We start from the raw sequence: 26,174 nt of genomic DNA, 5'->3' as shown, positions 1-26,174 counted from the left end.
AAAAAACAAACAATAGTTAAACCTAACAGAAACCTACTTATTGAAGCATATTTTTTATCATATAGGAACTTTTCGAAACGTTAAACGTTTATTGAAACTTTCATTCAAATTAATTATATTTAAAATAATGCATTTTTATATTATTTTATTAATTTTTATTGCAGAATAATATAAAGTTAAGCCTGATATTGAGTAGAGTATATACAAGAAAAAAATATGTCAGAGGCGTCATTAAGTACTTAAAAGATTTTGAAGCTCGGGCCCATAGACCATGGAATTTTCGCAATGTTAATATGACATTTATCATGGTTTTTTATTCTGATTTTATTAAGATACCAACTTGGGATAAGGGGCAATGTCAATAAAATCGGGACAGGGGACCCTTGTGCCATGCCTAGCGACATCTGTCGATAAAATATTGATAAAAGTTTGGAAGTTCACAAGCTCTTTCCTTTATTTCACTTTCACTTTTCCAGTTTTTTCATTATATTTTTTAATAAAACAACGAGTTAGACCTTAAACAATCTCAAACAAAGTACATGTGCAATAAATTATATAGTTGTTTTTTTCTTACCAAATATTTTACTCAAAATTCTAATAATAAATTATTTTACATATTTAACCACTATATGATCTCATTCTGATAGTTACTGTTTTATTTAAACATCTTTAAACTTGAAGGGCCCGGCATGGCCAAGCGCGTAAGGCGTGCGACTCGTAATCCGAGGGTCGCGGGTTCGCGCTAAACATGCTCGCCCTCCCAGCCGTGGGGATGTATAATGTGACGGTCAATCCCACTATTCGTTGGTAAAAGAGTAGCCCAAGAGTTGGCGGTGGGTGGTGATGACTAGCTGCCTTCCCTCTAGTCTTACACTGCTAAATTAGGGACGGCTAGCACAGATAGCCCTCGAGTTGCTTTGTGCGAAATTTCAAACAAACAAACAAATTAAACTTGAAAAGTAACTTCAGCTGATTATATGTTTTGTATATAGTTATTAATTTCATTGTATTTACTGTTCAAGAGTCAATATTAATCATGAAAATGTTGTTGTTTATCGAACCTTCATGAAGGAACAAATAAACAGTTATTTCATTAGTATGGAGTGAAATACTTGTCCGAGGTTTAAATTACCAGTTTACTTTGTAAAAATTGAAAACAAGTGATTGGTTAAACACTATTGGCTCTCAGTGATATGTCTGTGGACTTACAACGCTAGAAACAGGATTTCGATACACGTGATAATCAGAGGATAGATAAATTTTGTGTAGTTATATGCTTAACTACAAACAAACAAATAAACACTGTAGATCTCAACGGGGTACGAAGAAAAAACATTATTAGGTTAAAAAAGGCTGAGCATTCGTTATATTATAGTAGTAATTACACAGCAATAGTAATCTAAATATTAACTAACTGATCTGCTCTATTATGTCAGGTATTATATGTCATCATTAAAAATTGTCAGTGCTGTAGCTCTTATACCATTACCTATTTTGAACTAAATTGCCAATGAGCTTTACTATTGTTTTTCCTCTTACTCAGTTACAGTTAACATTCTAATTTTAGGCTGATTATTACCTGATAAAATAAATATCTTTAACCAAAGCCCTTGTTTCAATACAACTGCCGAAGATCTTTGGCGCCTGGTAGCTCAGCGGTACATTTAATGGATTATAATGGTATAATTCGGGGTGAAAGTACAAAGATTTGATGGCTTAAAATATGTATTTAATAATATAGAATCAGTAATCGTCAACTTTATAAAAGATTATTTCATTATTATGGATTATTAGAAATCGCATTTAAAGTATAAACACTACGATTAGAAAGCAGCGAGATTTACAACAGTACACTTCCAAAAATAATACTGTCTAAGGATTCGATTGTTCTGATCCAGTCATTCAATCGCTTAAAAGAAAATGATTAGTTTGCGTGATGTATAATCTATCATTACACTCGCTTTTCAAGTATTAGGGCACCGGCATGGCCAGGTGGCTAAGGTACTCGACTCATAATCTGAGGGTCGCGGGTACGAATTCCGTCACACCAAACATGTTCGCCCTGTCAGCTGTGGGGTCATTATAATGCGACGGTAAATTCGTTGGTAGAAGAGTAGCCCAAAGTTGGCGTTGGGTGGTGATGACTAGCTTCCTTTCCTCTAGCCTTACACTTCTAAATTAGGGATGGCTAGCGCGGATAGCCTTCGTGAAGCTTTGCGCAAAATTCAAAACCAACCAACCAAATATTAGTATTCCGACTAGTCTTTACTTCATTACGACTCGGGTTTATCTGTAATTACAGTTGATGTAGTTGTCGTTATTTTGCATATTAGATTCCTTCAGGTTTTGTTCATCGTGAACTTCATTATTGTAAGATAGGAATCGCCCCCCAATGGCTCAACGGTACGTCTACGGACTTACAATGCTAAACACCGGGTTTCGATACCCGTGGTGGACAGAGCACAATAGCCAACCTATTGAGTAGCTTTGTGCTTAATTCAAAACAACAAGATAGGAATTATAAATAATTATGCATTTTGCGATACTAACTTACCACTTGCACGAAATGTGCAACAACGTGGCTAAATAATGTTATTTAAATAATTATCAAATTACGAATAACCTCGTTGTTGTTGTTGTTTTTTTAATATATTCAAATATAATATGTCCGTTTATTTGGCTAAACTGGGCTAGAAATGAATTTCTGATTAGTGTTTTTGCACCATCTAATCGGCAGCATATGTTTTTGGTACCAAGACATATCCTTATTGAATTTTGTGGAATGTGTACATTATCAGATACAACGTGATGTGTAAATAGGTCAAACGATATGGAATTATATAACCTGTAAACAGACTTAATCTTATATAGCACCATTACACACACACAAACAACAACAACACAGGGATTATTTTTGTTGCGTATATGTTTAAAAATACAAAGTTGTACAGTTTAAGACAGATTTAATGCCCGATATACTCAATTTTGAGAATGGATCGATGTCTTTGACACATTTTTGTGAATGCTTCGCAAGATACCAGTTGTTTCGTCCCTCAACCTTCATTATTGGTTGTACTGTAGAACATTATTCTAGAGGTGTAAGTCGCAGTCATATGGTTAGAATATCATATATAAAAAGTCTACTCTGATGAAGCAATATCGTCACGAGAGCAATATTCATCACATACATACATATTGGTACATTTGAGGACTGTCTTCAAACGTTTACACTCTGTACAACGCTTTCGAAATTCATATTCAATGAGTCCCTTTGACTTTATCTTGGGGCCTGGCATGGCTAAGCGCGTAAGGCGTGCGACTCGTAATCCGAGGGTCGCGGGTTCGCGCCCACGTCGCGCTAAACATGCTCGCCCTCTCAGCCGTTGGTGCGTTATAATGTGACGATCAATCCCAATATTCGTTGGTAAAAGAGTCGCTCAAGAGTTGGCGGTAGGTGGTGATGACTAGCTGCTTTCCCTCTAGTCTTACACTGCTAAATTAGGGACGGCTAGCACAGATAGCCCTCGAGTAGCTTTGTGCGAAATTTCAAAACAAACAAACAAACAGACTTTATTTTGATGTTTCTGGCAGGGCAGTCCAAAGAGGCTGAAGGCCCTTGTCTGAATTCATTCAACTTCCTTGGGTTTAGCTCTAGAATTTCAAGGTTCTTCACAAGATCTTGGCTCGACATAAATCCTGCTTAAAAGGCAACACGCCCTTTGTGTTAAAGAAATGTTGCCTTGCTAAACGGCATGCATTCTTGTTTGCTTGGTAAACAAGTTTCTTTCACACTCATTGATATTGTTTTACGACTTGGTACGATCGTAAAGAAGTACCACATACCTTTGTAGTAGTAACGTGTGGTAATTTAAGATTTCCTAAGAATAGTTATTCAGTAAATGTTTTTGTCTTGTTAAAGAATGCAGCTCGTGTGTCCCATGGTGTTTTTAACTTTTACTCATGAGTGAAGAAATTGTGTGACATTCGGTGAAGGTGTACCAGAAAGATGGGGCTGAACAAACTACCCCGACTAAAAATTGGCAAACTCATGAACATATAGGTATGACACCGTTTTAACGACTCCAAAATATATCCAAATTTTCCACATGGTACATGGAGAGTGCAACTGACACTTGTCAACAATTCTAAAGAGACTGTTGTTATCGTAACGTGCACAGAAGCAGATCCACTTGTGAATGTTTCTTTAGTATAATATTCATATAGTTCAGCATCAATTCTATCGTATTCTGCACAGATTTCAGTGATTTTTTGCACATTAAATGTTTGGATCTCAAGCTCAATAGAATATAAACATCAATTGGGTCATAAAACTTTATGCAATTGATTGTTCCCGATGTGTCTGTAGTTCATTGCGATTACTGTATGTGCCAGCATTCATCTAAGTTCGAATGTTATGTTAACTGCTTTAGGGTCAAACACCATCATCCACTTCAACAATGTCTCAGGAGAATCTAACAGGTCAGTTGATCCACTATGAACTTTCAGAATCTTGTTCTTTCGCTCGTGGATCTTATAATTTGAAACTTAGGAGAATGGAAGGTTTGTTTTCTGGTGTAATCATACCATTTATGAAAGAATTACATGAGTATGGTTAGACGCTTAGCTTCCGTTTCCTTCAAACACTGCACGACTACTGGAAACTATCTAGCATAGTGAACCATCGTCCAAGGTATAAAAATTATTGACACACTTGCTTCAGTTCATCAAGATACCTACCAAATTATTCACGAAGACTATGGAGAAATATAAATATTTTCAGTTTCTTTATCTGTATAGCAGTAATCAATCTGTGTCGACTTGACATTCACTCGCAAGTCACTCTCGCTAGTAGAATATGTGAAACAGCACCAGTAAAATAATGGGCATAGCACGTACGCTTCTTAAAGAATCCAAAGCGAAGGAACAAACTATACCTGGGGTGGATAACATTTTATTTCACAAGAACTTTTGCGCAGCCACTGTTAGGTAGTTATGCCTAAATAGACTCCACCTTTCCCGACAATAGCTTTTCCATGTCGAAATAATTAGGATACAACCAGTGCAACTGTTTTTCTACATGACAGATGGATGGACCAAATATGAAATTGTGTATGCGTTTAGAATTTAATTTTTCTACTTTAATTGTCCTTAGCTAATGTTATAGAGGGATATTTTAGCATACTAGGTTGGTCTTCACTGATGATAGTTTTGTATGGAAATTGGATCATCTCACCCTTTCTTGTCAGTAGGGTTTCACAAGACGTTATGACATTATCAAGGTGCTGGATAAGAGATATTTCCATTTCATAGAATGGCTCTGTTGTGACTGGTGAGAAGTTATGGTGAACATCATCGTTTCTTAATCGATATGTCGTGACCCAAAATTAGGTCATCAGACTTTTAAAATAACTAATAGTTAATGTATTTCTTTATTTAATAATAATTTAGTAAGCAAGTATTTTTTGTTACGTCGGTTATTTGCCTGGTCTAAGTAGCTAAAAGTGGTTACAAATTAATCTTGAGGTAAGAAACAGGTTAAGAATTACTGGTCTGTATTATCATTAGGTGCTTTGGTAAAGACATCTATAAACCCCAGTAATTATATCGTTTTATTCTTACCAAATATGTCCCAGACTGCATCATTGATGCGTATGATCATGAAACTCACACCCGGTTTGTCAATGGTTTCTCTTTTTGTGTTTTCTGACATATGTCATCAGGACTATATAAAGTAACACTGGCGTTTTCTGATCAGGAAAAAGGTGGCAGCTGACATAAACTGAAATTGTAGTTTTACACTGTTTAATAACTGTAGTTGAGTTAGCAACAATGTAGCTGTACTTTTTAAACATATTTATTGTTAATATGCTTATTTTCAATCATCACTCGCACTACAGGAAGAGGCCATTCCTAGTATTTGGGTTCCAATGTTACCTCTAAGTTTGGAATTTTCTTCAAGTAAGTTCCTATAAACAATGTTTACCACCTGCACAAGACAATAATCCGCTGTGTTATAGTTACTAGCATATGATATCGCATAACCTGTAGTACATTTGAACTTAAACAACACTTTTCTACCTTATTTATATGTCTGTAGCTTAGTAATATAGAAAATTAGTCATCCTTTCAGTCCTCTGATGGTAAGAACATTGGGCTTTGATTCCTTGGTGTACAGAAGGTAGGCAACCCATTGTGCAGCTTTGCGGGGTCCGACATGGCCAGGTGGGTTAAGGCGTGCAACTCGTAATCTGAGGATCGCGGGTTCGCATCCCCGTCGCACCAAACATGCTCGCCTTTTCAGCCGTGAGGGCGTTATAATTTAACGGTCAATCCCACTATTCGTTGGTAAAAAGTAGCCCAAGAGTTGGCGGTGGGCGGTGATGACTAGCTGCCTTCCCTCTAGTTTTAGGGAGCGCAGATAGCCCTCGAGTAGCTTTGCGCGAAATTCAAAAACAAACAAAAAGCAAGCAGCTTTGCCCTAAAATAGTAACAACGAAACTTTTTTTCAACATCGCATTACGGACCTTTTTTGTAATTTGTCATCTCCAACACTACCATCCTGTTGGAGAGATTCGTCATTGTTTGATAATTTAAAACAATTTCCAAATCAGGTTGCTCAAATGTGCATTTAATGTTATCAATGAATTAAGAGAAGACAATGCTGCTGATGAGTTAAGAGTGATTTTCTGGCATTGCCGATAAGTGTGACATGATTGTACAATAACACTAAACACCTTTTTATGATATCAGGCGTTTATGGCAACCACATCCCTTTTACATAATTTCACCAGCAGTTTCTCAGCCTGCATTGTAATGGCACATGCACACAAACATCTAGTGATTCCTTTTTATTTGTCCTTGAATAAGGTCATCTGAATCCTCTCTTTGGTCACACAACAAATACGTGTCGGATGCTTCTTGTTCACGGTATGTAAGTCGAATACTCTTAATTGGACATGGGTCAATGTCTATGATTTTTTTCTGTCTGCTTTATATGTTCTATATTTCACTTTACATGACCCAGAATACTTCTCACGTCTACGAATATACGTAGATTTCGACCAATCTCCATCATCCATAGAATCAAATGAAACAAGATAGAGTATTGTTCTCTTCCCATTGGCTGAATCGTCTAATAGTGACGTGTACCCTTCTCTTTAATCCTTTCGTAAATTATTTGTTGCACAGCACAATGTTTCATGCATTTCAGTCTGGCATTGCATAGCCCTGTATATATATACATATAAATACACATATATTATAGCCAAACGTGATAAATGTGTTTCCACATAGTATATGGTATTTTTGACCACTTGAAGTGATTTATGGTTATCAAAATATAGTGTTTTAAAGTCTAATGAATTGTATCACATCGATTATTGATACAAGACCTCTCGCAGTACCATAAGCAACAGTCCTGAAAGGCAAATTAGGCATTTGTTTGCATATTTGGATAGGGAAAATGTATCGAACAGAAAATTTATTTGTTATATTTAGTGCTCATGATTACAAATTTGGTGTTGCTTTTTCTAATCGTGTGAAAATTTTTATTGCAAACAAAGTTATGAGTTAAACTATTAAATTTAACCTTTTACTCTTAAAAAAATCTAGTTCCAAGGTCGTGGTATTTCAATATCCAAACAACGTATATTGGTGAACATCCAAGTACAATATACAGTTAACATGAAATTTGTTAAATTTTTATCACCCTTTCCATACCTATAAAATGTATTCGTCTTAAACTTTTTGATAAAGTTTTATCTAGCTATGCTCTCACACAGATGTATTAAAGAAATAAAAACGAACGTGTAAAAGTATACAATGAATATTTAGTATTAGACAGTTCCCAATCTTAAAATACAATAAACCTTTTTATTAAATAATTTTACTATGTAAAGATAAATTACTGAGACTGGAAACAGTCTCACTTTACATGCTTGAAAACTTACACAGATGTCGTTCTTATCTTAATAGCTATGCTCTGTTTCTCTTAAGCTTTATTCGTAATACACCTGCATTATATATATATATATATATATATTTAAATGTGAGTGATTCGTTTTCTATACATTCTGTATTTTATAAGACAGTTTAACCTATTGTATTGAACAGAATAATTATAAAAGTGTTAAGTCTACGATATTTGTATTGTGTATATGTGGTAAATATATAATACGTGTGTGAGGTGAATTTATCGATATGATACATACTGATACAGTGTACAGTTCAGATATAATCGAACAATTCCTTGTATATCTTGTTCTTGTTTTTTTACAATAGTTTTTTTGTTCGCCATTAATTATTTCATTACACTTTGTAGCTTTCATCCCTAAAAGGCCCCGGCATGGCCAGGTGGGTTAAGGCGTTCGACTCGTAATCTGAGGGTCGCGAGTTCGAATCCCCGTCGCACCAAACATGCTCGTCCTTTCAGCAGTGGGGGCGTTATAATGTGATGACAGTCAATCCCACTATTCGTTGGTAAAAGAGTAACCCAAGAGCTGGCGGTGGGTAGTGATGACTAGTTGCCTTTTTTCTAGTCTTACACTGTTAAATTAGGGACGGCTAGAGCAGATAACTCTCGAGTAGTTTTGCGCGAAATTCAAAAAACAAACAAAAACAAGTCATCCTTAAAATAGACTTGAGCAGACATTCAACGGCATAAGTTCGAAACCCACTCGGGATAGATTTTGGGAAAAGTTAACTTATTCAGTAAATTCAACAAAAAGTAGTATTTAAGACAAAACTGTGTATAAATTAATTAATTTTTTCCTTCTAGGTTTTAGCTGTAAACGTCACTGGGCTTTTGATGTTATTCCTGGGATTCGATTGGTTGAACAAGAGGACAAAGTCGTGCCTGACATCGGGAATGAAGACCGTTGTATAAAAGCATGTTCAATCGAAAAAAGTTTTGTTTGTCGCTCTGCGATCTTCGACTTCTCTACTAACGACTGTGTTCTTAGTATCCACGACCGTCGAATAGCACCGGAAGCTTTCAAAATGTTCGTAGAAGAGGTGGACTATCTAGAAAATCAGTGTGTTTCAGGTAAAGATTTCATTTGAACATAAATACCTTTATCTGTCGCTTTGCTCTTAGAGTACAAATTAGAACTTTTTTTTATGTACTTCCAGAACCGAGTCAGTGCATTTTTTATCAACAAAATGGAAGGATGTTAGCCCACGTTCATGTTCACCTGTCTCTCACATCTGTCACCAGAGAGCGTTGTCAAACAGCTTGTGTTAACCACAGTGATTTTCGCTGCAGGTCTTTCATGTTCGACGAAGTTCGTGCTTTATGCCTTTTAACACCGGAAGATTCTTATTCAACGCCAGAGATTGCTCTGAACACGCAGAGAGAAGCATATGGAAATGTTTATGAACTTGGCTCATGCATTGATGGTAAGTTTAATTTTATGCACACTTATTCCAAAATACTTAGCAATCTTACTTTAATTTTCGCTATCGAATTTGCCTACAAAAACGTGATATCAGTAATAAAAGTCACCAATGAAGAAAAGTATTTTATTGAAATTAACAATACACATTAATAACAATACTTGAAACATTAAATACTATCCCAGTCTATGTTTACAATTAAAGAAAAATAAATTATACTTGATACAATTAAAACCTTATGAAATTTCAGTAAAAAAAAAGACACTTGTTAACAGAATATAGGTTGTGTCTGTTTGTAGTTAAACAGAAAGCTATACAAGGCTCGGTATGGCCAGGTGGTTAAGACATTCGATTCATAATCCGAGGGTCGCGGGTTTGAATCCCTGTCGCACCAAAAATGTTCGCCATTTTAGCCGTGGGGCGTTATAATATTATAGGCAATCCCAGTATTCGTTAGTAAAAAGAGTAGCTTAAGAGTTAACGGTGGGTGGTGATTAGTTGCCTTCCCTCTAGTCTTACACTGCTAAGTTAGGGACGGCTAGCGCAGATCGGCCTCGTGTAGCTTTGCGCTAAATTAAAAAACAAACAAAAGGCTATGCAAAGAGCTATATTTACTCTTCCCACAACGGCTATCGAAACCCGGTGTATCGCGTTATAAGTCGGTAGACACACTGCTGTACTACAGGAAAGGGGGGCAAACGGTGTGCCTTTTTCATTTATAATTAAAGTACAAACTACAATAAAAATAACAAAAAATACTTAAAACAAATGCGTCTTCGTTGGTAAATAAGTCTGCGGATTTACAACACGAAAATCAGGTGGACTCAGCAGATAGCCAAGTGTGGCTTTGCTATAAAAAAACACACATCATTTTGTCATCGATCTGAGATGAGCTTACATGTAAATCAAAACTTTAGTTCTTCATTATGATATATTCAAATTATTTTATTAAATAGTAGCCATACAAATATAAGTAGCTATTCTTAAATATATTATAGTTACTAAAAAAGCTATAATCGATAATTAATATCACATAAAAGACGAAACTTACCTAGGTCTTTAAGAGATTGCGCTATTAAGGTGTCAATAGCCCATCCAAACAGGTTTGGTTTTTACCTGTACGGTTATGGTTCAAGTTGTAAATTAGGATTGTTGACACTGGTGTAGATATTGATGAAGCACAATTGTATTAAACTTCTTACAACAATGTATTAAGTGGGTTATTGAGTCTATGAATAAGTTTTGGGAGATAGGATTAATTTAATAAAATATTTGTGAGTACGGCAGCTGCTCCCTTTGTAGCTTAAAATAACTAATAAAATTTAAAAAAACCAACAGATAAATATAAAAAGGTGAAATTTTTTCAGATATTCCTGTCAACTCCGATAGGATACAAATAATTTGATGTATCCGTTTCACATGTCTTTAGTTCTATTCCTCACTTAACGACAGGCAAAACGAATTTTGTAAAAGGATAAATTTGTACAGTAAAAAAGATAAAAGCTCTAATTGTTTTGTAGATTGAGATAAAAGTGTTGTATTAGCGAAAAAATAAATAACAAATAAACAGACGTATTGTTTTTTGCGATTTACCAAAAGAACAAAATACCAAAACATGAATATTAATAAAGAATTTTATGTGAAAATTCTGCCACTCTTGAAATTTAAATTAGCAATATTAGTTTTATTTCTTTGTTATTCAAGATAATGACGTATAAATAAATGTATCTTGGAATGTCTACTGGTTTTGAAACAACCTTTCATGCCGTTTTAAATTTATATTTCATGGAATTTAAACATACGTGTAAGGATATTTGATGTAAATAAAAATGATTTGTAAAACTGTGACAATAGTGCATCAGACAGTAATCTACTTAATGGCAAAAGTAGCGTAACGTCAGACAATAGAAAACTTTCTATGCTCATTCAACACTAAAAGAAACAGTTGTCGCTCAAGACACAATAATGCCAACTTTCATTAGACAACTGACATAGCAGCCACTTTTCATATCTTACCACCACCGACGGCTTTGTAGTAAGTCTGGTGGTTTATAACGTTCAAAAATAGCTTGCGACAACCGCAGTAGGCAGAACACAGATATCCCAATATGTAGCTTTGTTCAAAACAAAAAGGAAAGATTAATAACTTACCCGCAATGTATGCCTAATTCAGGCGTTTCTTAGACTTAATGTTGTTACCCCGTGTTTTTGACTCAAAGCTATCAATTAACTAAGTTATCAGACATTGCCGGGAAGTGAAAAACGCTAGTGGAATTTTAATTTTAATATCTTCCTAGTCATCTCTTCATCCTTTTAGGCTCGTAAGAAAACCAAGTTCTGTAAGTTTTTGTTGGCTTGGGACAGGTTCAATACCCATCCTTGTCTTCTCCAGGTCCTGTACACTGTGTATTTAATGTATTTTTTTGTTTGTTTAAGCTTTTACTTCGTGAGTGGCACAGCGGCATGTCTGCGAACTTATAACTCTAGTAAACAGGTTTCGATACCCCTGGTGGATAAAGCACAAATAGCCCACTGTATAGCTTTATACTTAACAATAAACAAACAAACAAAAATTTCGTCGGGTGTGACCTATTAGTTAGTGTGCTCGGCCTGTAAACTAGAAAAAACAAGGTTTGCGACTCATTATCAGCACGCTAACCAGTGAACCATGTTCAACCGTAATTTAGTGTAATACCGCAAATGATAAAAGATCGAGTCACCTACAATTCATAGATAACAACAACATAACCTTTTTCAGTAGTAAGATTTATACTGATTACAATACTGGTATTAGTAACACAACTCATTTTTGTCTTTGATCCTAGGATAATGTAAGCACGCTTGTCTATTGGATAGGATCTGTGAGTTAAAGATTGGTATATGTGTGTATGGTAGAGGGAGACCTCCAGAACCAGTATACATTTGATTGTAGGATTTTACGTACAAACAATGGTATTTAGAGCAAAAACTAAGATGTTTGTGACGACTTACATTGCAAATAGAGCTCCTGAGTATTAACACCATACAATTAGTTAATTTTTTTTATAGTTTTCGAACAAATATCAGGGACCATCTTTCCCTTGCAGAGCCAAGAATGGCAGCTGTACTCACTTTGCCTCCCGTGCTACGTTAGTGTGTAAAGTGTAAACAGTGGCCATTAATCTCTTCTTTGTTGTTTTAATTTTTTTCGAAGGTATTTCATTAATATAGTGTTTGATTTGGTTTTTATTTTTATTTTCGCACAAAGCTATACGAGGGCTATCTGAGCTAGCCGTCCCTAATTTAGCAGTGTAATACTAGAAGAAAGGAAGCTAGTCATCACCACCCACCGCCAACTCTTGGGCTACTCTTTTACAACGAATAGTGGGATTGACTATAACATTATAACGACCCCACGGCTGAAAAAGACAAACATGTTTGGTGTGACGGAGATTTGAACCCGTACCCTCTGATTATGAGTCTAGCGCCCTAATCATCTGGCCATGCGTCAGAATATTGTTCTCTTGATGATGTGTCTGTTTAATGCAAGGGGAAGGCATAAGGACTCCTAAGGGTAAGATAGAGGTTCAGACCTCCCTAAGGGCTTTAAGGGCATTTGCCAGTTTTGGTGACAATCAACTTAATGTTTTTGTCGGTTATAAGTGGAAGTACACAGACTTTTGTTAAAAAATGCTTAGAGAAATATAATTACAAAAAAAACACAATGACTGGGAACATTTTAAGCTATCAATTGATTTACAGTAATTTTTAGTCATCACCTACTCCAAGGGCTCTGACACAATCTACGATTATTTTAACTTGATTTATCAGTGTCTAACTACCGTTTCACTGACATAAATGCCAAAGTTCAATATGGTTCCTCAATACTGCCATCATTAATGCAGTCCAAATTGAAGATAGCGTAGAAAGCACAACTGGGTTTACAAAAACCCTAACATTTAAAGACATGCATTGATGGTTATACCAACCAACTCAAAGCTGATATTTTCCACAATTACCAATAAGATATACTTATGAGCCCCACCAAATCGAACTCAAACAACTACGTTTATAGCAAAATTAAGACGTATGTAAATTACCATTGTTGTTTTGAATTAAGCACAAAGCTACACAATGGGTTATCTGTGCTCTGCCCACCACAGGTATCTAAACCTGATCTTTAGCGTTGTAAGTCCGCAGACATGCCGCTGAGCCACTGGGGACGTAAATTATCATACATGCCTTTCAAAACCGACGTTCCTCATGACCTTACTAGCAAAAATACTGAAACCAGTATTTATCCTATATTATTAAAACTCATCGTTTTAGGTGACATAAGTTCAGTTTAATCCTCCAGAAACCAGATATAGGAGACAGTACCGTTCAACTTATAATTCTTAAGAAATTCAAAGCCCTCAGAAGCGTTTATCCTTATCAAATGTTTCTGTATAGTGTCTCTAAAAGCTGGTAATGCCCCTAAATCGTGGACTTAAACTAATATCATTATGATCTCAAGGAAGGACAGCTATGGCGGGTAATTCTTTGGGTTACAAACCGATCAACTGAACAAGTTGTTTACGAAAAGTTTTAGAAAAGTTCATCAACAACTAACTTCTTTGTCTTGAAATTAATTATGAACTTAACGACACTTAAAACGATCTTACAGACGAATATCTTGTTCGATTGATAAAATTTACTCAATTGATTACTCAAAGCTCTTGAAAGTTCCTAGTATTTTAAATTTGACACAATTGACTAACACATACACATTCAAATTATAACCTGCTTAAGTTGCAACCTGAATTTCAAGTTTCCTGGATGCCACAGTGGTTAAAGTAACTTCTTATGAGACAAATACTCATTCTTTGGTCCCAGAAATAGGAGTGTCTCAAAATTCTCTTTAATATTAATGATGTACCATTATTTAACCCGAATTATTGAATAAACACTCAATGTACTAGCGCTATATGTATCTGGAGTAACTCTGCAACGTATAGTATTGTTTCTATAAATATCCAAGTTATTCTAAAAAAAACTGGAATATTGATTAAGCAACTGAAAAGCTCCTTAAATCCTAACAAAATCCAATTTTTCTGCAATAACAATCTTCAGATTACGAATCGAGTACCTTAACCCATCCGGCCATGCCGAGCCATATATATTGTAATTTACTTCTACGTATATATACACACACACACATATACACGTCCATTCATTGTACACTCAAACACACACATATAATTAAACATTATGACTGACATCTGTTAATTATAAGTCATCCTTTAGGACTTGCAGTATGATACCAGGTGTGGTATATACACTGTCGCCCGTGAGATATATCTGGTTGGTTTAAAATCTAGGTTTTTAAGAACTACAAGTGTAATATCTTTTGTTCACCTCAGAAAAAATTATCACTGACAAACGAGTTTCGTTTGTCAAACACGAATTACTTTCAACTTTTATTTTAAATTACTTATACTGTAGCTAATATTTTAAGAAAATCAGAGTGAGTTAAGGTTAAATCAGAAGATCAAACATAATATATTATAAAAAGACATTGAGTTATGTTCTCCTAACTGCACACTAATCTTGTGTACTTCATCGGAAATATATATTATAGCACGTGCTTCAATCTCTCCATTATGGTCGTGCTTTCAGTTTCTTCTTTCCTTTTTTTCTTCCTTTTGTCGAAGTTTCCGTTTGATGTTTGTTCACACAACCTTTTGCCTCTTTCGTAGGTATTATAGTTGTTGTGTGAGCTCTAAAACGTGCTATGCCACCAACAGTTCGTGTCTATTTCAAAACAGCAGAGGTTCGCTTGGAAAAATTATAAGAATGAGGAAAAAAACAATCGAACATGTTAATATCACGGTTTTGCAACGTGAAGGTTGCAGCTTATTAGGGATAGATTTTCGTTTGAATTGTCAGCTTTGTACCGTAAGAAAACAGATTGTTGAGCCATGAAGCAAATATTCAATTAATCCCATCCTATTTCAAGTTCGATTGATTCTTAGAGTACTTCAAGTCAAATCGTTGGACTCGTAATTATGAATTTGATGCAGTTGTTTCTTCCTGTTAGTTTTAGTGATGCCGAGAACTTTTCACATTCTAAACGGCTTATATCACCTGCTTTAAGAAACGTTTTATGAAAGACCGTCAGTGTCTGCAAACCTAATTGATCGCGTTTTGTTTTTTTTGTTTTTAAATTAAGATATAATAATTGATTACATAATGAAGCAAACATTTAATAAAAATAGAATAAAATCAACGCGCTCTTTAAGCTTTGGCAGCTGTCTGTCTTTAGCTTCACGATGTTACTATTAATTACTGAAGAATCGTTTGTTTTTTAAATCCATAACGTACTTTGTTTTTAGTATATGGTTTTACTGAAATCCTGTAGGTATGATGATGCTATTTTTCAAGAAGAAAACTTTGAGCTGGAGTTAAATAAAAATTATTCGGAAATTGACGAAGCTGAGTTCGTGGACACGTGCACCTTAAAGTGCGTGTTTATATAATCACAGACAATTTAGTCCAATGAACCTTAGTCACTGTTTGGGCATAACATACAGTCGCTTATAACTATACTGGAGTAAAACAAGGAAATACCAAAAGCGATGCTACTTCTGACAATACTTACTATCAGTTCAGGTTATTCTGCTACATAAAAACATTTTTGACGAGCAACGTGTATCTGGTATTTTCAATCCTAAACGGCGCGTTATGTTAAACACGTGTAAACGGACAGGTCAGAGATCCCAAGGCTTAGACATGGTCATCCCTACTTTAGAGTTGCTGACCGAAAGGACGGTTGCCAGTAAGAAATAGCAATCACTGACAAGCCTACTCATAATTCCAAATAGCGTGATTGACTGTAATATTTGTAACGAGCCCACAGCTGAACGTGCGGAGCAGGTTCGCTGACCTTCTAATACGCATGGCTATACCAGATCTCAGAACGATAAGCAGTATAAAACCAGCTATCTGTTTAGTCACCCTATATTATCTACTTTTCAGTGTCTAATACTCTACTAATGTTCTTTAAGCTTTTACAGCGATCTCAATTAGAATTTGCCTGACAATATATCTATAATTTCACAGTACATCCATCTATCAATAATTTTCTCAGTCGATTTACCTATATCTATAGAGTTTCACCTAAAATAACACCAGGTACATATGAATAATACCATTCTCACATGTCTGGTAATTCACAGGATATTTAGTTAAACCAAATTCATTATTTTTATATAAGAAATGAGTTTTGGGCTTTCACAGTGTAATAAAGATTTCTGGACGACAGTATTGAGCTATGTTAAAAAACAACAAAAACCCTACAGTTCACTGTGTCTAAAGGCTTAATAAGCTTTTGAACATTCAGTAGACAAATAAATTGCTAGGTGTGTTCTTGCATGTACATTATTATTGAGACAAGACAGCGAAGAAGTAAAAGCTGAGATTAAGAAAGTTACATTTTGTTTTTATCGTTTTGGAGTACTGATGCAACAAGAAAAAAAATGTCGTTTCCTGTTTCAAGCTAAACTGACAATAGGGTGTGAGAGCTAATTTATATTTTTATATCAGTTCTCATTCAAATTACCTTCAATTTACTGATCCTTCATTGACCAAGTGTTAAACATTCCACGGTGAGACATTAAACTAGATCGTACGGGACGTCCACAAGGACACAAGTATCTCAGGACCTCCAGTAAGAATAACAAAAATGTCGTGTGAACGATGACATGTCTTGTGTGTTTTGAAACTTTTTTGAACCATTACGGGGTGTTCCAAATTAGTCACAACACATTAAACCTTTCTTATGATTTTTATAAGTTGCGAATGTGAAACTAGATCAACTGTAAATTATAAGTGTGTTGTACCTCACTATATAGTAGAACTAACATGGTTAATAACAACCTGGATAGGATGGTGTGAGCATTTAATCACTGATGTAAGAAGCTCAAACTCCTTTATAAACGCTCCGTTTTTCATATGGTGTAAAAAAAAAAAAAAAAAAAGTGTGTTAAAAGATAAACTGAATTCGTGACTAATAATATTCTGTATTTTTTGAAATTTATACAAGAGTATTCTGGTTGATTGATTTCTTTCATTCTCAGGAAGAACTTTCTTTAGGTCAATCGCGCAGTACGATAAATCCGAGGAACCATGGTTCGCGTCCGGTTGCCGTAAGATCTCGCTTCACACTTTGAGGCCGTGATGTATTATAAAAGCGACGGTCAAATTCAACTATTCGATTAATGTAATATAACAGTTGCCAGGAGAGGGGGCTGCTGACTAACTGGCTTCTTTCTAGTTTTATTAGCTCAAATCTATACAGCCGTTTTAATATTTAATTCCGTCAAATGAAAATCACATAAAGGATATGATGATGGAGGCGGGGGCTATTTGAGATGCAGTAGAGACTGTTAGTATTAAGACGTCAGACTGACGAAAAGTCGTCTGAAATCAGACGAATGTATTTAATTATTTGAATGTTTTCAAGAGGATTATCCAGGTTTTGCTGACTTTTTTGCAAGGTGTGTTATCAGTGAAACGAAAAAAAAAGCTAATTTTTTCGCATGTGTGGTTCATATTCTATTATTTTGCTTTTGTTACATTTTATCGTATGATCTTTTCTGTCATGATGGGTTATGACAGATAGATCAGTATTACCGAGATACGTAAGACTATTATGTTCTTGAATTCTAATTTTTATTGGTATTTTTGTTTCTTGAAGGTATCTGAAGCGACATTCACATGGGATATTGTAAATTGTGTTTTTTTTCTTCTCTGTATTGAGCCTTTAAACAACTTGTTGGATATTGTTTGCGATTATATTTTCGAATAACATTCTGATTTATGCGGTTTACACATTCTCTGTTTATTTTCAGAGAGAACTCTGACACATAAGAATATGTCTGTAATTTTCTTCTTTCATGTTATTCATTTTTCTCTTTATTTTTTCTCTTCATCAATTACTCTAGGTAGTTATTTTCTAGTGGGGTTGTCGTGATTTCTTTTTCTTCGTTCTTGATTTTATTTGTGTTACAAGTTTTGTTTATTTTGAAAACTAGGTATTCTATGATATGCCTGTCTTTACACTGATGAAATGTCTGAATCATAGTTTCCATTGGAAAAGGATACGTCGTAAGGTTGTCACGTTTAAACCACACCACTCTTCTTTGTATATTTTTCCCATAAGCTATCAAGTGTACGAGGATGCCAGTTTTCCAGCGTGCGTTTCAACAATCTAATCACACAGAAATCCACAAGCGACTTTATCGGTTTGTCTTTATACCCGATTGATTCTCCAGCTGCTTGAAATATGCGATGATTGAATGTGTGGTATGATTGGAAAGCTTATATTGGTGAACCCATATCCTCTTGGTTTCGTTTGCAAACTGAGATCCTTCTTGCTAATGTTGCGTACTGTACTGTTTCCTGGGACACGTATACAGCTTTTGCCACTGATCTTTGCGTTAATGTTAAAAAACGCCATATTTTTGCTAATAAAAGAAAGTATAGGACTTATTTCTAGTCTTTCCCTGAACGTTACCTCCGAATTTGATCCATATTACTTACTTTGTCTTCCACTGTCATTAATTACAAAAGATATCTCTGTTTTTGAAATTCCAAACCCAACTTCTAGCAAAACTTATTGATCTAAGATTATAAGTAAATGAATATCTTGCATCGGAAAATACCAGTTCATGCCCTTCTCAAGATCTATCAGTTTCCGGTGACATAATAATACTTACAAAAAATCAAACAATTTGAAAATACAGTTCTGATGCATTTTGTTCTACCGTGACCTTTTAGCGGCCATACTTGTAAAATTACTTGCTGATTTATGTGTTCAAAATCGTTTAAATATAACGTACTCAACTCTGTATAATCGATGTAATTAACTATATTTATGGGTCTTCTCTACGTTCTTGTGATATACTAATTATGTGCCTTTTTAATCACAACGACTGGAAATTGGAGTTGACTGTCTTTTCTAAATATATATTGTGAATCGTATCGTAGGATGATGTTTGTTCATGTGGATCATGGTTTCTTGAATTTTGTCTGTAATGCGTGGCCATGATGATAAACGTATTGCCAACATATTCGAGAAAAATTTTGGGTCGTAGAGCGGCTGTTTTGTGGACGTTACCTTCGAAATGCTCCAAGTCAGGAATGCTGAGTGCTGATGATGAGGGCTAACCCATGTCCAGGACTGTATATATGACTTCTCCTTGTTCGTAGTGTTTATTGTAATGTTGGAACCGAAAACTGTGAGCTCGACTGGTGTAGAGTGTAACTTGTACGCATGCTTTGAGAGTTCTATCGTTTACATGCAGTTGTTTAGCATCTGTGGAATATCAGAGGCTTATACATTAGTGAAAAAATTGGATACATCTAAACTAATCATGTGTCTTGTTTGGTTATCGTTTTAACCTTTATAATAGCCTCCCAGAGGCACAGTGTGTACTATTTGTCGTTAATCTGTTTTTGATCCAAGTTATTTTTCTTGAGAAATTACTTAATTATCTTCTCTGTGGTAGGATAAGATTTAATATTCGCGTAATGGCCATTTTCAGCTAGAGTTTGGAGTTGGATGAAGTATTCATTTTTATCCTTCATAATTGTAGCATTATCTTTGTCTGCTGGTACTCTTTTTATGGTGTTGTCTTTCTTCGTTTCGGAGACACTGTTTTCTGGTTAAGTGGTATTACTGTTTGTTGTTAAACGCAAAGTTAAATAATAGGCTATTTGTGCTGTGCCAATCAAAACCATCGAAAATTGCTTTTTATCATTATAAGCCATCAAAAGAACTATTGAGCTACTGGGGCAAAGAGCGATATTATAGAAGGATTTACAGTCCATGGCGTTCTGGACAATTGATTATTTTATTTCTTTACCCCCTCCTCCCCCACTGGCACAGCGGCATGTCTTCAGATGCACAACGCTAGAAACAGAATTTCGATACCCGTGGTGGGCAGAGCACACATAACCCATTGTGTAGCTTCCGGCTTAAGTGCAAAAACAACTACTTTTTCTTCTTCTTGTAGTTACCCCCAGTGGCACAGCGATATGTTTATGGACTTAAAACGCTAAAACCGGGTTTAGATACCCGTGTTAGGCAGAGCAAAGATAACCCCTCGTGTAGCTTTGAGCTTAATTACACACACACGTACATTTATTCCTATCTTAGAGCATAACTTTACTTTTTCTCAGTCAATCCTTGGCATATTTGGGTTTTAGTGAGTGATATAAACGTAAGCCATTGTTGTTTACATTTACGATATCCGATCGCTACAATTCTACCGTAAGTACCTAAGTTATTGTCTGCTGACTTGCACAACCAGATTGATCTTTCGGATCATCATATAAATGAAAAAGAGAATTGGTTTGTTTGGAAGTTCGTGCAAAGCTACACAAGGGCTATCTGCGCTAGCTGTCCCTAAGTTAGCAGTGTAAGACTAGAGGAAAGGTTGTTAATCATCACCACCTATCGCGAAGTATTACTATTATTTTACCAATGAATAGTGGGATTGATTGAAACATATTAATCGCCTGAAAGGTCGAGTATGTTCGGTGAGATAGAAATTCGAACCCGTAGATTTTGAGTCAAGCGCCCTAATCACCTAGTAAAGAAAGAGAGTTTCTTTTTCTAATTTGTGGGTATAATTGGTGTGAGTAAATTAATGGAAACTTCAACGACTTGACACCGATGTTCTGTATAAAAATATTTATAATAATAAGCTCTGTAATAAAAGTTCATTATAATAAGTACATTAATATGTTCTAAAAGAAGTAGGTTTGATCTTTTTAATTAGAAACTATCACTTGTTTTAATTGTTTTGGTTTCGTACTTGAAGAGTAGTTCATTAAGTATGTGTGTGTGTATATATATATATGAGCGTTTTAACTATCAAGTATAGTATTTTAAGTGAAGTCGAATGATATATAACATTTTCTTGTTCAGTCAAGATGCAGTGTGACTCCACATCAATGACAGCCATCCTCCGAGTTTCTACTCCTTTCCGGGGGCGAGTTTACGCCCTAGGCCATCCTAACGAATGCTACGCTGTAACGGCAGGGGACAATGGAGAAATTGCCATTACACTTCCGTTGCACGGGCGGAATTGTGGCACTAAGAATTCGGTAAGAATTGTATAAGGTCAAAGTTCAACCATACATGGATTCATTCTTAATAAATTAAACGCTTAAAGAAAAGGTGAAGCCAACAACTTTAGAATGATGACTTGGAAAGTTGAATAACTATTATAATGCTTTAGTGAATAGTATACATACTTTAAGATGGGAGATTGGCAGTTCTATACCTCTCTTAATAAATTATTTAGGAAAGAATTTTCAACAAAAACTTTTTTTTAAGTGAGCTCAATAATTTAACGCAACGTAACAACAAGATCGAATTGTCATTTGTACTAAAATTGGAATTCTTGTGCAATATAAGGACGAATCGTATTTTACTATAGACAAGATTTTAATCAGATATGTCTTTCTAGTGCCAGTCCATGAAATACATTATTCACAAAAATTAAAGGATAATCAGCTGTTTCTCGGTTCTCACTCTTTCAAATTAATCTGATTTATTGGAAAGGATTACACTAATCCTACTTAGGGTTTGCAAGTTGATACAACAATAATTCCCGACGTAATAAGCCTTCATAACAAATGATCCAAATCTAAAGACTTGTTTTAATTGGTTAGAAAAAATGTTTATTATTGAGGCATTATTAGGTTATTGAAAAATTTTGTTGGCATTGACTTTTGCAAAGAGTGTGCAAACGTTTAGAAACCAATTGGATAACTGAAACTGAAGTTTGCAGAGCAGTCAGGCTGTTTCAGGAAGGCCACACTCAGACTAAATTGATAGGAATCATGGAAATGTCACAATCTATGGCCAGTAAATTTTGGCCTTAATAAAAGCTTACAGGATAAAACACCCTGAGGGCAGGCTTGGGTCGCGAAATGGCTACAGGTGCAGTAGACAATCAACATCTGTGGAATTTAGATTTTATAAGCCACACCAGCAGCGCTAGGGGCCTCAGAAATGAACTTTAACAAACTACTTGAGTGCAGATATCGTGCTCAACGGTCATGAACATATTTTATGAGGCTTGACTCAGATCCGTGACACCAGTTAGAGCCCCTGTACTGATCCTAAAGTACCGAAAAGTCCACATGGCGTTTTCTTCGGGCTCTTCAGCAACGAACCACTGTACTGTTCACAGAAGGAGTTCTGTGTATCTTCAAGCTATCGATGTGTTACGGTCTGGAAACGTAAAGAATGATATTTAGATTGTAACATTGTCCACCATGATGCCCTTTGGATTCACTTAGTCATGGTCGGAAGTGGCAGCTGCATGCAGTGGCGTACAAATCTTTATGTGATGAATGGAATATCCTTGACACCAAGAGAGCTTGCTACCCATTGTTCACCCCTTTTGCCGGTGATGTTGGAGGTGAGTTCGTATATCAGCAGAATAACGTGCGTCCTCACACTGCCAAGACCACACAAAATTGTTTCAGGATAGAGGTATAGAGGTACTGGACTGGCCTTTTTAAGTCACTGGACCCACATCTGATTGCGTGGGGGGAGGGACTTGCTAGTGAGGGCAGTAAGAGACAGACACTCTGCTTCTATAATGGCCCATGAGCTTAGAGCTGCCCTCATCAAGGAGTGGACTGCGCTGCTCCAGTAAGTCGTTCTAAATGTCATCATCAGTACGGAGAATAGGTACAACAAAGAAAAACCGACCAACTACTAAAAACTCTTTTTGTTAATTTTTATCCGCCATCTTAATCTGACGGTCGCGGGTTCAAAGCCTCGTCGCACCAAACGTGCTCGCTCTTTCAGCCGTGTGAGCGTTATAATGTGACGGTCAATCCCACTATTCGTTGGTGAAACAGTAGCCCAAGAGTTTCCAAAACAAATATTTCTGTTCCCTAGTGGCACAGTGGTATGTTTGCGGACTTACACACGAAAAACCGGGTTTTGATACCCGTGGTGGGCAGAGCGCAGATAGCCCATTGTGTAGCTTTGTGCTTAATTCAAAACAACAACAACAACTAAACAAAATTGTTGATTTTTATCTTAATAATTTATTTTTCTTTGATATGTGACCATCTAAATACTGATATTTTTTGCTAGTTTCAAATGAAGTTTTAACTTGCTTGATATGTTTTCCTGTGGTATTTGTAATAAAAAAATTTAGCCGATATTGAATATCTCTCTCTATTGAGAAACAAATCAGAACCTTATTATCCTTTAATTGTTCTGAGTAATGCGTTTGACAAAGACTGTGTAGTAGTAAGGTATACTTGTTTAGATTATTAATTGTCCTCCCTCCTTCCCCACATTCGGTGCATAGCCGTAATGTGAAATAGTTCTGAACTTGCACCGTATCTGAGGAACGGGAGAAGAGATCAGACATCATACTAACTTTAAGCACGACACTAAAAACAGCCCAATGATGCAGAAAAACCAAAAACAACCAAGTTACTACACATTAAATAATGAGTTTTTTTTTTAAACTTTTTCAATTTTTTTTTAATAGGAAACATGGTATTGTCTAACATTGTCCGTTATGGAGGCATGTAAATATTCTTGTGTCTCTAAGTTACTAACATAAAACTAATTAATAAAATAATTTACAACAGAAGCACAAGTATTTTTACGTTAATGCTCTCTGACTGCCAGACGTTACGTTCCTGAGTCTTCACTGTACATTGACTCACAACTTTATGGCTCAGCATGGACAGGTGATTAAGGCGTTCGACTTGTAATCTGAGGGTCGAAGGATCGAATCTCCGTCGCACCAAACATGCTCGCTCTTTCACCTGTAGGGGCGTATTAAAGTAACAGTCAATCCCACTATTCGTTGGCAAAAAGAATAGCCCAAGGATTAGCGGCGGGTGGTGATGACTAGCTGCCTTCCCTCTTGCCTTTCTCTGCTAAATTAGGAATGACTAGTGCAGTTATACCTCGTCTAGCTTTGCGCGAAATTCAAAAAACAAACATAGCTCCATAAACAATCTTATTGAATTCAGGTAAAACAAATATGGTTAATACAAGCTGTTTTATTTAATTATAGTACTATAACATATATATTTATATATATATACTTAATTTGTATATTTTACAAATTTAACAACTATAGGTTAAATATGTTTTGGCGTAAAAATCCTTCAATGTACTTTCTGCTATATTAGATACTTAAGACGTACGTAAAGAAAGTGCGAAATAACTAAATAATAAATGGATAAATCAAACCATAATAGTGAATTATAAATGACGTAGATAAAATTAATAATAATTAACATTTCACATTTAATCTTTAGTTTAGACATGAACAAACAAAGATGACATGGGCAGCAGCTGTCTAGTCCAAAGTTACATTTATAGAGGAATTCTATAATTTTAATTTATAAAATTAGCTCAGGTGGACAGAATAATGTTTCCAAAAACGATATCTTTGAACTAATAATTTGCAACTTTATTTGTTTATATTAGTTGGTGTTCATGCAATTTGATAATATAAATAGCGTTTCGACCACTACTATATCTGTCCTATCCTAGCTGGCCGAATGAATCCTGGTTTCATACGAAAGGCATAGTCGGCATTGATTATGGCATATATAGTGTGGCTGACATATTGTTAGCTAATATTTTTATTTTTCATTTCACTCGTACGTTCTCTGAATTGAGTTGACCACGTTAGGCCTGTGTAATTCCTCATTTTCCTAGCATTCCATATTTTAAAGTAATTCAATCCACATTATACCAGTTTGTTCAATCAGTTTGCTAATATTATATCAATAGGTACTCAGTAACTACTATAAGTGTCATATGTCGTTCGGTCTAAAGAACCTTGGTATTGGGAAAAAGGCCTTATCAATATTAAATATAGCGGACACGATTTAGTTTGGATATTTTTATATATCATTTCTCTTTTCACTAAGAATTTCAGCCCGGCATGGCCAGATGGGTTAATATGTTCGACTCGTGATCTGAGGGTCGCGAGCTCGAATCCCCGTTGCACCAAACATGCTCGCTCTTTCAGCCGTGGGAGCGTTATAATGTTACGATCAATCCCACTATTCGTTGGTAAAAAAGTAGCCCAATAGTTGGCTGTAGGTGGTGATGATTAGCTGCCTTCCCTCTAGTCTTACCCTGCTAAATTAGGGACGGCTAATGCAGATAACTTTCGTGTAGCTTTGTGCGAAATTCCAAAACAAACAAACACAAAAAATTTATAATTCATAATACAGTTCTTACCTTCTGTACACATGATGAGTTGACGAAGTACATTCAGGCAACCGCAAGGTGTAACACGTAACTCGTGTTCGTTATTAGATGAGCATCAATGCATATTTTGAACGTGGGAATCAGCCATGGTCTGCATGGTTTTGGTAACTAATAACCGAATAAGAAGCTTAGTTATTTGTCATGTTCATGATCATATCAAGGACAGATTTAGATTCACTAACATAAACAATGTGTTTCTAGTTATACAGTATTTCTCTCTCTTCCTTTTTCTTCTATGATGTGTCAAACACTTGGTTAACTATTCTCAAATACTAAGTGAGGCAAAAAAATTGCCTTTTTTATTTATTTGTATGCAATTACAGGGAAACGGAACGTTTACCAATAGCGTAGTCGTGCAACACCATCCAATTGTTCTAACAAACACAGATCGCCGAATAGAAGTAGTCTGTGATTATGAAGAGGTAAAAAGAAGAGTGAGGGGTGGAAAAAAAGTTGAGGAAGGGTAAATATATTTTAT

At 35.6% G+C, this 26,174-nt stretch overlaps 1 protein-coding gene across 1 annotated transcript in view; it reads left to right on the top strand.

The window, feature by feature from the left end:
- The window catches only part of LOC143249599 (uncharacterized), a 66,883-nt gene that overhangs the window by 28,856 nt on the left and 11,853 nt on the right, over window positions 1-26,174 (top strand). The window contains exons 4-7 of the mRNA XM_076499721.1: window positions 8,777-9,043; window positions 9,130-9,396; window positions 21,347-21,525; window positions 26,020-26,159. Of these exons, the coding sequence (XP_076355836.1) occupies window positions 8,777-9,043; window positions 9,130-9,396; window positions 21,347-21,525; window positions 26,020-26,159 (853 nt within the window). The remainder of the gene's footprint in view (window positions 1-8,776; window positions 9,044-9,129; window positions 9,397-21,346; window positions 21,526-26,019; window positions 26,160-26,174) is intronic.

This window comes from Tachypleus tridentatus, chromosome 4 (genome assembly GCF_004210375.1).
Source record: "Tachypleus tridentatus isolate NWPU-2018 chromosome 4, ASM421037v1, whole genome shotgun sequence".
NCBI classification, from domain to species: domain Eukaryota; kingdom Metazoa; phylum Arthropoda; class Merostomata; order Xiphosura; family Limulidae; genus Tachypleus; species Tachypleus tridentatus.
The sequence above is the reverse complement of the archived record's forward strand: the minus strand, read 5'-3'. Positions and strand labels throughout refer to the sequence as shown.